Source organism: Oryctolagus cuniculus, chromosome 8 (assembly GCF_051225735.1).
Source record: "Oryctolagus cuniculus isolate XC-2025 breed Fujian yellow rabbit chromosome 8, ASM5122573v1, whole genome shotgun sequence".
Classification (NCBI taxonomy): Eukaryota; Metazoa; Chordata; class Mammalia; order Lagomorpha; family Leporidae; genus Oryctolagus; species Oryctolagus cuniculus.
The window spans coordinates 6058240-6072405 of record NC_142874.1 but is presented as its reverse complement, the minus strand read 5'-3'; the positions used below and the strand labels follow the sequence as shown (position 1 = coordinate 6072405).

At 50.7% G+C, this 14166-nt stretch overlaps 1 protein-coding gene across 4 annotated transcripts in view; it reads right to left on the bottom strand.

Moving 5' to 3' along the window:
• The window catches only part of RAPGEF2 (Rap guanine nucleotide exchange factor 2), a 274024-nt gene that overhangs the window by 156030 nt on the left and 103828 nt on the right, over positions 1–14166 (bottom strand). For all 4 annotated transcript variants that reach the window (XM_008273491.5, XM_051831661.3, XM_008273492.5 and 1 more), the window contains exon 4: positions 1066–1149. In XM_008273491.5, the coding sequence (XP_008271713.2) occupies positions 1066–1149 (84 nt within the window). The remainder of the gene's footprint in view (positions 1–1065; positions 1150–14166) is intronic.

Here is a 14166-nt window from a genome sequence, read left to right as displayed (position 1 = left end):
CTACTGGCTCGTTATAAAAATCAACCACATTTTTAAAATAGATTCTGAACATGACCCTTGGCCCACTCACAATTATTTATCAAGACCATATCTGAATATTTTTATAAAGGAGTCAAGTGACAAGGGGATTGTTAGCCTATTAAAATAAGTATTTAGTAATTTAGGATACAAATACTTTGCTTAAAAGCTCTTTATTCAAAATACAAATATTTACCTGTTTTAAAAAAAAGTGCAATTAAGAGGCAAAAACAAAAACAAACAAAAAAAAAAAACACACACCAAAACTCAGTAGCTGACAGCTTTGAGAATCTGAATGCAGGCAGTCACATAAACAATTAATGAGCCCAACCCTTTCTGGCCACAGCTAATGGGGACAGACATGCTCGTCTACCGAGAACCAGGCCAATCAGATCTTATCCTGAAAGATCCAAAGGCCTGCCACAGGCACCACAGTCAAATGCCACAAACGTTAGGCACCTAAGGTCATAAACCAGCGGTCAGCAGGTCTAAGCCAAAGTCAAGGGGAAACAGAAAACCACAGCCGTGGAGAGTGGGAAGCCAGTCCAAGGACAGACGCGAAAATGAGAGCCCAGATGGTCCTGAAAGGCAGCAAAGTGCAGACGGGGCCTGACGGGGCCTCAATTTTGCGTGGACTGTGAGTCAGTACTGGCTTTCCGTTCCCAGCCCCCAGCCTCCTTAGCGATCTCCGCCTGCCCGTCTCTGCATGTTTGAGAGACTGACCGCCACGCCGCAAGTCAGCTCCCCATCACATACCGCCATCCGAGGCCCATTCCACTCCCCAGGAGCAAATGTGCACAGAGCACAGCTGATGATCACGCGACACACACACTCCCCTGCAGGTTTTCCATTCCCGCCACTTGTTAAAGGGTTTACAACATAGAACAGTCATCCCCTAAAAGATTTATGTGTCAACAGCCCCCAGCATACTGCCTTGCTTTGTGTCAGTAGAAGAGGAAGCAGAGAACGAATTGTACAAAAGAACTCCTTCCCACAAAAGAACTCCAGGCCTCAAGGATCGTCTAGTATAGAGCGTCTGTACAATACCTGCTTCTTGGAAGAAACATGGACTCCTTGATGAACACGGAACCAGAGAGGAGAATATACCAGCAGGTCCCAATGTCGTCAGGACTGAAAAGAAAATGTAACAGAATCAGATGATTGTCCGTAACAACAACAACAAAATCAGAACATATACAGCATCGAATCCAACGGTCACATCACTTGTAGAATGGCAAAGAACGGCGGCACTACACGTGGACCAAAAAAATCACTGTTCTTATCTCTGGAATAAACTGAAGACGCTCATCAGTATATTCAAATGTCTTAGATGCTCCTTAAACTTACGGCATCTACAATTTCAAGTTCCACTTGTTGGATAGAAAATATTTTCACTTGCTTCATACAAAAAAAATAGAAAAAGCATCCGTGAAACTCTAGTCTCCCCAACACTTTGCACTGTCTACCATGTTCCCCAATTTTTTTTTAAGATTTTATTTATTTGTTTGAGAGGTGGAGTTACAGACAGAGAGAGCAAGAATGAGAGACAGAGATGAAAGTCTTCCATCTGCTGGTTCACTCCCCACATAGCCACAACAGCCGGAGCTGGGCAGATCAGAAGCCAGGAGCTTCTTCCGCATCTGCCATGTGGGTGCAGGTGCCCAAGCACTTGGGCCTTCATCCACTGCCTTCCCTAGTCATTAACAGGGAGCTGGACAGGAAGTGGAGCAGCCAGGACACAAACCTATGCCTATACAGGATGCTGGCACCACAGGTGGAGGCTCAACCTATAACGCCACAGCGCCAGCCCCTAGCCCCCATTTCTCCACACTCCACACATTGTTCTTTCTGTTGTGGTAACTGAGAGCTCTTCTCATGCATTCTTACGGCTGTACAATGTTCCATTCCACAGAACGCATGTGCCGTACTTGACCTAAGCAACCCCACGCTTCAGTTGTTTTCAATCATACACGACTATATAAAAACAAAAACTGTAGCAACTAGAAGGTAATGAAAAGCAACTTTTAGGTCAAAAGGCACATATGGTGAGGCCGGTGCTGTGGTGCAGCAGGTAAAGCCGCCACCTGCAGTGCTGGCATCCCGTATGCTCCACGTCCAATCCAGCTCTCTGCTGTGGCCTGGGAAAGCAGCAGAAGATGGCCCAAATCCTTGGGACCCTGCACCCGTGTGGGAGACCTGGAAGAAACTCCTGGCTCCTGGCTTCCGATCAGCACAGCTCCGTCCGTTGTGGACTACTGGGGAGTGAACCAGCGGACAGAAAACCTCTCTCTCTCCCTCTTTCTCTCTCTGTACCTCTCCTTCTCTATGTAACTCGGACTTTCAAATAAATAAATAAACCTTAAAAAAACAAAAAACAAAAAAGGCACATATGGGACAGGCATTTGGTGCAGTGATGAAGAGGGTGCCTGGGAAGCCAGTACCCCATACTGGAGTGCCCGGCTCTGCCTGCAAGTCTGCCTTCCCGTAATGTGCACCCCAGGGGGTAGCAAGTGACGGCTCACAGACCTGGGTCCCTGCCATCTACACGGGAGACCCAGATGGGAGTTTGAGGCTTCTGGCTTCAGCCGGCCCTGGTTATTGTGGGCATGTGGGGAGTGAACCAACAAATGGAAGATGGCTCTGACCTTCAAGTGGATAAAAATCTTAGAAATAAAAAGGCATACAACACTGTACTTTTTTTTTTTTTTTTTTTGACAGACAGAGTGGACAGTGAGAGAGAGAGGAAGGAAAGGTCTTCCTTTTCTGTTGGTTCACCCCCCAATAGCCGCTGTGGCCAGCACGCTGCGGCCGGCGCACCGTACTGATCCAAAGGCAGGAGCCAGGTGCTTCTCCTGGTCTCCCATGCGGGTGCAGGGACCAAGCACTTGGGCCATCCTCCACTGCCTTCCTGGGCTACAGCAGAGAGCTGGCCTGGAAGAGGGGCAACCGGGACAGAATCCGGCGCCCCAACCGGGACTAGAACCAGGAATGCCGGCGCCGCAGGTGGAGGATTAGCCTAGTGAGCTGCAGCGCCGGCCAACACTGTACTTTTGAAAGGCACTATCCAAAGGCACTCTATAGGCTATTAGCAATGTGGAAGCCCACCTACTTCCCCGTAACCTTACAAGCCATTTGTTACACTTATCTAACCAATGTTGACAGTTTTACATTGAGGGCTTGCTAAGTTGATGAGGATACTCCAAAAAACAATGAAAAGATCCCTGCAATTCTCGGCAGAAGGCAGGAGGCCCAGGGTGAACGCAAGGGGCCTGGCAGGCCAGGCAGCGGGGCTGAAGCAGACGGGGCACAGGGCGAGGCCTGGGGAAGCAGAGCACATGGTCCTGGGGTCCCCGAGGCTTTTATCAGACTTGTGGATTTCTACCAGTGTGCGTCGTGAAGATGAGTAACTGAGCTTACTGTGTGTGTACATTTGTGTTTCTTCTTAATCTACGAGCATCTATTTCCTTACGTTTGTGAAACCAGTTCACAACCTTTCACTGACTTTCCATTGGCTGTGAGACTTTTATCTAGGAACATTTAAAAAAATACCTTTTGAAAACATATGCTGTGAGTATCTTTTTCCTGACCTGCTGCTTACCCTCTGACATTGTTTATGGCGCATTTGACCATAGATGATACGTTTTGTAAGATTTCATATACTTATTTGAGAGGTACAGTTACAGACAGAGAGGGAGAGACAACAGAGAGGTCTTCCATCGGCGGTTCACTCCCCAGACAGCCATAACGACCAGAGCTGAGCTGATCTGAAGCCAGGAGGCAGGAGCTCTGTCCAGGTCTCCCACACGGGTACAGGAGCCCAAGGACTTGGGCCATCCTCCACTGCTTTCCCAGGCCACAGCAGAGAGCCGGATCAGATGTGGAGCAGCCGGGATGCCGGCACTGCGAGTGGTGGCTCAACCTACCATGCCGCAGCACCAGCCCCAGTCAGTTATTTCCTAAAGACAAGTTTATCGAACGGGTTAGTTGGGACACAGGCCTAAGCACCTACTCAGTAGAACAATAATCTATTCTTAAGCAACGCCTGACTAAAGGAAGGAGCTCACTTCTGTTCACACACCGAGCTCTGGGCCCCAGCAATGCAAGATGATATGGAGCTCCCAGGCCTGGGAAGCCAGGCTCTTGCTGTGGCAGGGCGGTGCCGGCCTCAACCTGTCACTTCTGTGTCCTGCTCTAAGGAGCCAGCTCCATCTCTCGCCACCACAAACACAGTCCAATGGGAGAGAGGGGCACCAAGGCATCATGGTGGATACCCCATCCCTTCCCAGAGTTAACACAAAAGCTGCCCGCAACACTCACATCCCATTCTGGAGTGCCTGTTCCAGTCCTGGCTGCCCTACTTCCAATCCAGCTCCCCGCTAAGGCACCTGTGAAAGCAGTGGAAGATGGCGCAAATACTTGGGCCCTGGCACCCACATGGCAGATCCAGATGGAGTTACAGGGTCCTGGGTTCAGCTTAGACCAGCCCTAGCCATTGGAGCCACTTGGGAAGTGAACCAGCAGGTAGAAAATCCCGCTGGCTCTTTTTCTGTCACTCTGCCTTTCAAATAAAGTAACTAAAAACAAAAACAAAAACACCCTGTGCTTCCCTAGAGCCCAGCGGATGACAGGTAAACCGCAAGGAGTAAACCACAAGGAAGTGCGCGTCGATTTTCCGGCAAGTCCTTTGTTACGTTTGTTTACTTACGATTGGTACATGGCTTCATTCCAAAAGTTTTCGAAGAACAATATGTTCTATGCATAGTTATGAAAGATTAGGCTTTTTAGTAATACCTCTGACCATCATCTAATAACTTTTTTCACTTTTATTTATTAGAAAGGCAGAGAGACAGAGAGAATGCACCCATCTGTTGGTTCACCCCAACCAAATGGCCAAACACGGGAGGCAGGAATTCCACTTGGGTCTCGCATGTGAGTGGCAGGCACCGGGTTCCTTGAGCCACCACTGCTGCCTGCCAAGGTCTGGATTAGCGGGAGAGCGGAGTCAGGAGCCCGAGGAGGTACTGAACCAGGGCAGTCTTGCACAGGACGTGTGCAGTCTTAACCAGCAGCCCAAATGCCTGCCTGCCCCTCACCAGATCACCTCGTCCCGCTGCCTGCTTCTAGAGTGGCTCAAGGGCTGATCATCCACACACCCACATCACACACTTCTACCCTTCACCAAATTCCTGACTCTTAACAGTCCTCAATAGCATGGCCTCAAGAAAACATGGAGGGAAAACGTTGACAAGCTGACCTCAGTTCCAAAGAGGAACCACTTTGTAAATAATAATGTGAGATACTTAAAAACAAGTGATGTGGCCGGTGCTGTGGCGTAGCGGGTAAAGCAGCTGCCTGCAGTGCCGGCATCCCACATGGGTGCCGGTTCTAGACCCGGCTCTCCACTTCCGATCCAGCTCTCTGCTGTGGCCTGGGAAGGCAGTAGAAGATAGCCCAAGTCCTTGGGCCCCTGCACCCACATGGGAGACCCCGAGGAAGTTCCTGGTCTTGGCTTTGGATCGGCGCAGCTCCAACCATTGCAGCCATCTGGGGAGTGAACCAGCAGATGGAAGACCTCTCTCTCTCTCTGCCTCTCCTTCTCTTTGTGTATAATTCTGACTTTCAAATAAATAAAATAAATCTTTAAAAAATAAAAACACAAGTGATATCATCCTTTCCTCCCCTGTCTTTTAGGTTTTGCAACCGGCATTCATTTACCTAGCAATTGAAAAAAAAAAAGTACTTGTCTTTCTTAATATGACAGTGTTATTAAATTTTAATTTATGCCAAGTAAAAATGATATATTCTGCCAGACTCAAACCCAGTTCAGCCTTTTAAAAACAAATGATAACCACTAAAAAAGAAAGAAAAAAAGACAGGGTATTCTGTAACCTTATTTTAATCTGTTCTTACAAAAGTTCCCTTTAGCACAAAAAGGTCAGTGTTGGCCAAGGAAATCTAGAGACTGTGGGAAATCACAGCAGAGCACCACTTAGCAACTTTGTGGCCTGTGGCGAATCCCAAGAGCTGCCCCAGGGCGGAACTGAACCATGGACGTTTCATGCAAATAATCATTCTCTGACGACTAATGGCTTCACCACGTTGGGAAGAGTAATGAACGGCACCATGGCCCAGACTAACAGTGCTGCGCACAACACTGCAAGTGGTATCCACCTCTCCAGGTACTTCCCGTCACCTCCGCAGGCGGTTAGCAAGAACAAAAGCAGCCCAAGGTTTACAAGCCCAGCCTGTGTGGCATGAGTTGTGAAACACACTTGCAGTGACTGGCAAGCGCGGTTCCAGCAGGCAGAGCGCACAGTGAGAGGGGTCGCTCCAACACCTGGGAATCAGGGCCGAGGCTGCGTATCAGGAAAGCATGGGAAGGCGGTGAGGAAGGAAGGTACGGGCTTTTTAAGAGGTTTATTTAGTTATATGAAAGGCAGAGAAGGAGACAGAGTAGGAGAGAGATCTTCCATCTGCTGGTTCCTTCCCCAAATGGGTAAAACAGCTACGTCTGGACCAAGCGAAAGCCAGGAGCCTGGAACGCCACCCTCGGTCTCCCACATGGGTGGCAGAGGCTCAAGGACTTGGGCCATCATCTGCTGCCTTCCCAAGTGCATTGGCAGGGAGCAGACTTGGAGGGAGGGAAGTGGCCAGACTAGAACCAGTGCTCAGATCCGGGATGCGGCATCAAAAGCAGCAGCTTGACCTGCGGTCCCACGACGCCAGCAGCTCCACAAACCTTCCGTGGTGGCCCACGACACACTCCGATCCCACTCCTCCTCCTCCTCCTCATTCCCTCCTCTCAACCTGCCCCCCTGCACCCAGCCCCGCCTAGGATCTCACAGGATCTGCCACTCCACACCTTCTGAACCGTGCTGTGCCTTAAGCGATGGATCAAACCGTGTTTTTCCCTTTCTCCTTTTCATTCTTCGAGAGGTGGGAAGGGGGTGGAGGGAGAAAGGGAGGAGGGGGGCTCCCTCCCTCTATCTGCTGGTTCATTCCCCAAATGCCCACAACAGCCAGGGCTGGGGCCAAAGTCAACAGACAGAAACTCCATCCAGTTCTCCCATGTGGGCGGCTGGAGCCCAATCCCTTGAGCCCTCAGCTGCTGTCCCCCAGGGTCTGCACGAGCAGGAAGCTGGAGCCTGGAGCTGGAACCAGGAATTGAGCTCCAGCTCTGATGCAGGACATGGGCACCTTAACCCAATACTAAATGCACGCATCCAAGTCACACCCAAAAGCTGTTTACTTCTATCTCCTTATTCACTGTTTAGCAAACTCCAGAATACTTATCCCATCTAATTTCACCCTGTTTTGCATTGTCTCCTATGATTTCTTGCTCTTCCTCCTTCTGCACTGAATCCCACTGCAGGCAGGGACTAGGCAATATTTCAGCTAGCATGTATCAGCTCCATCAGGCTGGAACTCGCTTCTGCTTACAACTCATGGTTCCTCGTCAGGATCAAGGGCAAACCCAGGAAGGGAGCAGTGTGGTGCAGAGCACAGGTGTGGAACACGCGCGCTTTCATGCTGGCCACGTGACCCCCATGAACACAGTCCTGAGGGCTAGGTTGTCAACTGTGGAACGGGAGACTTGAGCCTTCTTCACAATGTTAATAAAGAAACAGTATCCGTAAAAGGTACACAGAAAATACAACTCTCTGTTCTCCTTCTTCTCTTTACACTCATGCAAAAGAGGGACCGACCTAACCCTACGGCTCCCCATGCTGCAAGCTTCAGTGTGCAGCTGCACCACACTTCTGTTCCGCCTATGCCCCAGGGCCTTTGAACAGACTTACCACTCAAGCTCCTAAACAGCCCTTTTATCTGGTGAGGTTGTTGCTCACCCTTCAGAGTTCCAGCTTCACTTCTTTATTTTTATTTTTTATTTATTTATTTATTTTGACAGGCAGAGTGGACAGTGAGAGAGAGAGACAGAGAGAAAGGTCTTCCTTTTGCCATTGGTTCACCCTCCAATGGCCACTGCAGCCGGCGCATTGCGCTGATCCAATGGCAGGAGCCAGGTACTTCTCCTGGTCTCCCATGGGGTGCAGGGCCCAAGCACTTGAGCCATCCTCCACTGCACTCCCTGGCCACAGCAGAGAGCTGGCCTGGAAGAGGGGCAACCGGGACAGAATCCGGCACCCCGACCGGGACTAGAACCCGGTGTGCCGGCGCCACAAGGCGGAGGATTAGCCTAGTGAGCCGCGGTGCCAGCCCAGGTTCACTTCTACCAACATCCTCACAGTGGTTTAGAATCTGCAGGTACACTGAGTCCTTTCCCTCCCAGCTTCCCAGGGCACAGGAAGCAGCTGCTGGAGTGTCAGAATTATTCTAGGAGTTTTCCCCTGGCTTTTACACCTTTCTTAATCACGAATACTCCCAAACACTGCGCAGTGCTTGACTGGTACTCGGGTATTTTCTTAATGAATAAACATCAACTCAAATATTTGTGAGAGCCAAAGATGTTAGTTCCAATCCATCAGCAACTGAGAAAATGAAGCCGGGCTGGAAGAACTTAAATATCCCACGGGTCCACAAGGTGGCGCTGCCTCCACACGAAAAAGTCGTGTGTGTGCTGTTCATAAAGGAAGCTAATGCGAGTGATCAGGTTTAAGTTGACAAGAGGATTGGAAGAGCAGAGAGCTAATGAAGACAAAACTGACTGTATGAGCAAGGACAATTAACGGGGACACGAAAATAACCTGTCTTGTGAAAAGGCTACTTTTTTCAGTAGTTAGCACAGTATAAAAATTCTGCGGGAACTCACCCTCGTAATTAAGATACTGGTTAAGATCCCTGCATCCCGTCTCAGAGTGCCTGGGTTCAATTCCCAGCTCTGGCTCCTGACTCCAGCTTCCTGCTACTGCAGTCACCAGGAGGCAGCCTGGTGGCTCACTGACTGGGTTCCTGCCACCCACGTGGGCACCTGGCCAGGACTGCCTTCTGGCTCCCAGCTATTGCAGGCATTCATGGGGAGCTCTCTCTGTCCACCCATCACTCAGACAGGAAAACTTACATAGAAAAGGCTGCGTACGTCAGTGGAGCATGGTGGACAAGAGAGAAGCACATGAGACCGGCAAACGTGACTGGGCAAAGGACCCTGGACCCAGCACAACCTCCAGCTCACAGCGGGACTCCTGCCCACCACAGACACAGACTTCTCGGTCTTTGGGGGCATGGAGGACAACTCAAGGCTGCCCAGGCAAAATCCAAATGACTCCAGACCAACCAGGACGTCGGTGCTTTCCAAGATGATGCTGACGCTATGTGGACCGCTGAGGGTACAGCCGCAGGTGAGCATAACAGGTGCAATATGGCGTTGGCCTGAGCCTGAGGCCCAGGGGAGAGACAGCGTCTCTCAGTGCCTCACACGAGCACCATTAACAAGGGCACTAAGACAGAGAAGGGGGGGGGGGAGGGGCGCGATGTGGCAGTGGGTTAGGCCGCCACGTGTGACGCTGGCATCCCATCCCATATGGGTGCTGAAGTCCACACACTGTTCCACTTCCGAGCCAGCTCCTGGCTAATGGCCTGGGAAAAACAGCAGAAGATAGCCCAAGTACTCGGGCCCCTGCCACTCACATGGGAGACCAAGAAGCTCCTGGCTCCTGGCTTCAGCCTGGCCCAACTCCAGCCATTGTGGACATCCCGGGAGTGAACCAGTAGACGGAAACACTCTCTCTCTCTCCCCCTCCCTCTCTCCCTTTCTCCCTCCCTCCCTCTTTCTCTCCCCCTACCTCCCTCCCTTCCTCTCTCTCCCTCTTCTCTCCCTCTCCCTCCCTCCCTCTCCCTCCCTCTCCCCCTCTCCCTCCTTCCCTTCCTCTCTCTCTCCCCCCCCTCCCCTTCCCTCCTTCCCTCTCTCCCCCTCCCTCTCTCCCTCCTTCCCTCCCTCCCTCTCTCCCTCCTTCCCTTCCTCTCTCTCTCTCCCCCTCTCTCCCCTTCCCTCCTTCCCTCTCTCCCCCTACCTCTCTTTCTCCCTCCTTCCCTCCCTCCCTCTCTCTCTCCCCCTCCCTCCCTACCTCTCTCTCCCCCTCCCTCCCTTACCTCTCCCTTCCTCCCTCTCCCCCTCCCTCTCTCCCTCACTTTCTCTCTCTCTCTCTCTCTCAGCAGGACATAACCGCAACACTATGGCACACAGCACCAGGCTCAAAGGGAAAGCTGCCAGCCTCTGGAGACAAGAGGAGACGGGAATGTTATCCCCTACAGCTACTGGTCCTGCATCTTGGGCTAGTAAAGACCAGAAAAGGAAGCGAAACGGAGACTAACAAAGGCGCCAACAGCCAAACAGAGACAAGCGGGGAGGAATCCCAGTGGGCTCGCCCCCACGAGTGGAGACCACCAGTAACACACCTGCTTCCTCTCTTGTCCACCTGTGGCAGCAGCAGCTCCCAGCCAGGACATGCCTGGGAATGGGCGTCTGCCCAAGCTTCCCCACAACCCAGCTCCATGCTCTCCGGGCTCCCTGCCCCAGCCCCCGCGTGGGGAAGCCCTGGATGGGGCTCAGGGCCTGGCTCCTGCTCACCTAAGCTGTTACTTCAGTCGCCGCCCGCTCGGACGTGCCGTCTCAGGTATGTAGGGGATGGCGCCCCAAGGCTCAGTGGAGGTAAGTATTTCCAAGTCATCCTCTTGGTGCTCTCACAGGGCTCCAGGGGACACCTCAGACCAGAGCTGTTCAATGTCTGGTCCCTGGACTGTCTCTTTCAGCCCTGACAGCTCCCAGCATCAGGCGAGGAGGGCTCCCTGTGAGCACAGTGCTCCTCGGCTTAAAACCAGAGTTCGAGCCCGGCCACCTTCCAGCGTGCACTTGGCCTCTCGGGTACACGGTGATTTCCCTGTATCCCACAAACAGGACATCACTTCCAGCCCTCCTGACTGCCCGCAGGCCGGGCTCCTTCCTCTACCAGCGCAGACACTGCTGCGTTGTTGATTTCGGCACGGCCAGCGTTTACAACGGAAGCTGACCGGATACATTAGTACAACACAGCTCAGTAAGGGTCAGTTTGTTTGTCTGTTTGTTTTGACAGGCAGAGTTAGACAGTGAGAGAGACAGAGAGAAAGGTCTTCCTTCTGTTGGTTCACCCCCAAATGGCCACTACAGCCGGCACGCAGCACCAATCCGAAGCCAGGAGCCAGGTACTTCTCCTGGTCTCCCATGGGGTGCAGGGCCCAAGTACTTGGGCCATCCTCCACTGCCTTCCTGGGCCACAGCAGAGAGCTGGCCTGGAAGAGGGGCAACCGGGACAGAATCTGGCGCCCCGACTGGGACTAGAACCCGGTGTGCCGGCACCGCAGGCGGAGGATTAGCCTAGTGAGCTGCGGCGCTGGCCCAGTAAGGGTTCTAATGATAGCATCAGGTTCAAAACCATAAGGGCATACACCACTTTTACCAAAGTGAAGGCTGCTGCATTTATGTTTTCCTTCCTCAGAACAGCAACATTTTCTTGTATAATTAATTGCATTTAATTATATACAATTTCTCACAATATAAAAAACAAGCACATTTTTAAAAGTCAAGGTAAAGGCGCCACCTGCAGTGCCGGCATCCCATATGAGCACCGGTTTGAGTCCTGGGTGCTGACTGCGATTCTAGCTCTCTGCTACGGCCTGGGAAAGCAGTGGAAGATGGCCCAAGTGCCTGGGCTCCTGCACCTGCATGGGCTCGGGGCTCCTGGCCTGGGATCGCCCCAGCTCAGTTGTGGCCATTTGGGGAGTGAACAGCAGATGGAAGACCTCTCAGTTTCTCTCTCTGCCTCTGCCTCTCTTTAATTCTGACTTTCAAATAAAATTTTAAAAACTGTTTTTAAAAAGAATAAAAAAAAACCTGAACTTCAACAAAAGTCAAGGGTAAATTCTCCCCCCTTCTTCCTAACAGTTCTAAATTGGAAAGAACCTGAGTAGGCATTTGGCTCAGCAGTTAGGATGCTACTTGGGGTGTGTACACTCCTCTAGTGGAGTGCCTGGATTTCAGTCTCAACTCCACTCCCAGTTCTAGCTTCCTGGGAGACAGAAGGTGATGGCTTGGTGCTGCGGTCCTTGCTACCCACGTGGGAGGCCTGGACAGAGTTCCTGGCTCCTGGCCCAGCCCTGCCAGGTGCAGCGATTTGGGGATGGGTGGTCTGTCTCTGTCCCTATGTGTCTGCCCTTCAAAGAAAGATAAAGCTGGCAATGGAATGTTTTTAAAAGTTGTATTTATAACACATCATAAGGCACTGACTTCACTTTCAAAATTTTAAACTGAAGGAAAAAAAGAGGCATTATTTGAACACGGAGCTTTTCAGAAAATCCCTTCTGTCAGTTCAGTAACGCAAGCAGAGACCTCGCATCCTCACAGGGCAGTCAGCAGCTGACCTCTGAGGACTGAGGGAATGTTGAGGACATTTCAGAGTGGACATCCAAATGGTTTTTTAATCATTATCATGCATTTCACCAGCTGTGTGAACAACACAAACAAATGGAGAACTAATAAAGCCAGAAACTCTGTAGGCTCATTAACGCGGTCATTCTTACATTTACAGACTTCGTTCTAAAAATGAAATGAAGGAGCGGGGCCCTGGGAATTGGGACATTATTCAATAAACTCTTCTGCAATGAAAAATGTCCATGCAAACTACACACTGATTATAATCTATCAAATCAATGATCCAGCTCTTCTGAGGGTAGAGAAAGGGATGTGACAATGCTTCAAAATGCTCATAGAAAATGGAATTAAAGTATTGTTTGATTTTGCACAAAAATGAATTTTTAATTCTATTTTCTAGGGGCTTTTTACTCCATGTGTGTATCCAAGGACTCAAGGAATACCATCAAATATAAAAAAGCAGGCAAACTTGGAAACTCCTAATGGGTCATAAGGTCAATTCACAAATTTGTCTTCCAGACTTTATTCCAATTTGCGCTCCACGAGATACCTGCTCGCACCTGGTATGAACTGGGTCCCCATGAGGCTGAAGAGAGCACACGCCCGGGAGAGAGCACCACAGAACCAGGTCTGCCCGATCGCAGTGACAGAGGTGTCCCCACGGTGGAGGAGGCGCACCACAGAGCAGGGCACAGCACCCTGGACCAGCACGTGTCAGAAAGCACACAGCAGGCCATTCTACCTAGCTAGGCACTGCTTGAAACAGGGGGCTTGTGCTCAGTGGTTTCATGGGAAACTGATACAAAGATTCCAACGCCTAATGACATGTGATCAGCCATTGTGTGAGGAAGTTTCACAATGAAGGTCTTCACTGACATATCACGGGGGATCCCTCCCCTCCAATTAAACTGTTCAAAAACTGACAGACAACACTACGTGCAAACTCCTAAGCTATGTACGGCAAATCCAAGATAAACAGAGAGGGTGCTGTGGCACAGCTTAAGCCACCACTTGGGATACTCGCATGCCACTTGGGACAGCCCACAACAGAGTGCTGGGTTCAAGTCTGGCTTCCTGGTAGTGCACATTAAAGAGGCGGCAGACCATGGCTCAACGGCTTGAGCCCCTGCCACCCACAAGGGGAACCCAGATGGAGTGCTGATCTGCTAGCTCTGGCCCACCCAGCCCTAGCTTTTGCAGGCATTTGAGGAGTAAACCAGCAGGTGGAAAATCTCTGTTTGAGTCTCTCTGCCTCGTAAATAAATTTTTCAATTGTTTATAAAAAAGGGAAAGAAATGGCTTGAAGCATAAACACGGTCCCAACATTCTCAGGATTCACAAACTATATTTGGATGTTTTCATTTAAATACTCTTCTGCTCACCATGAAAATGAAACATCTTCACTTAAAAGTTAGCACAAATTTTAAAATGTCACGGGGCCAGCACTGTCATGTGGTGGGTAAAGCCACCAACTGCAGTGCCAGAAAAAAGATAAATTTCTTCTGTTTTTCCCTTGTTGTCCTTCAGAGAAACACAATGTTCCTTACGAATCCTATGACTCAAGATACAATACGGGGCCAGCACTGTAGCATATTGGGTAGAGCCGCCACCTGCAGTGCCCGCATCCCATATGGGTGCCAGTTCAAGTCCCAGCTGCTGCCTTCAGATCCAGCTCTCTGCTATGGCCTGGGAAAGCAGTAGAAAATGGCTCAAGCCCTTGGGCTCCTGCACCAGTGTGGCAGACCCAGAAGAATCTCCTGGCTCCGGATCAGCCCAGCTCCAGCCGT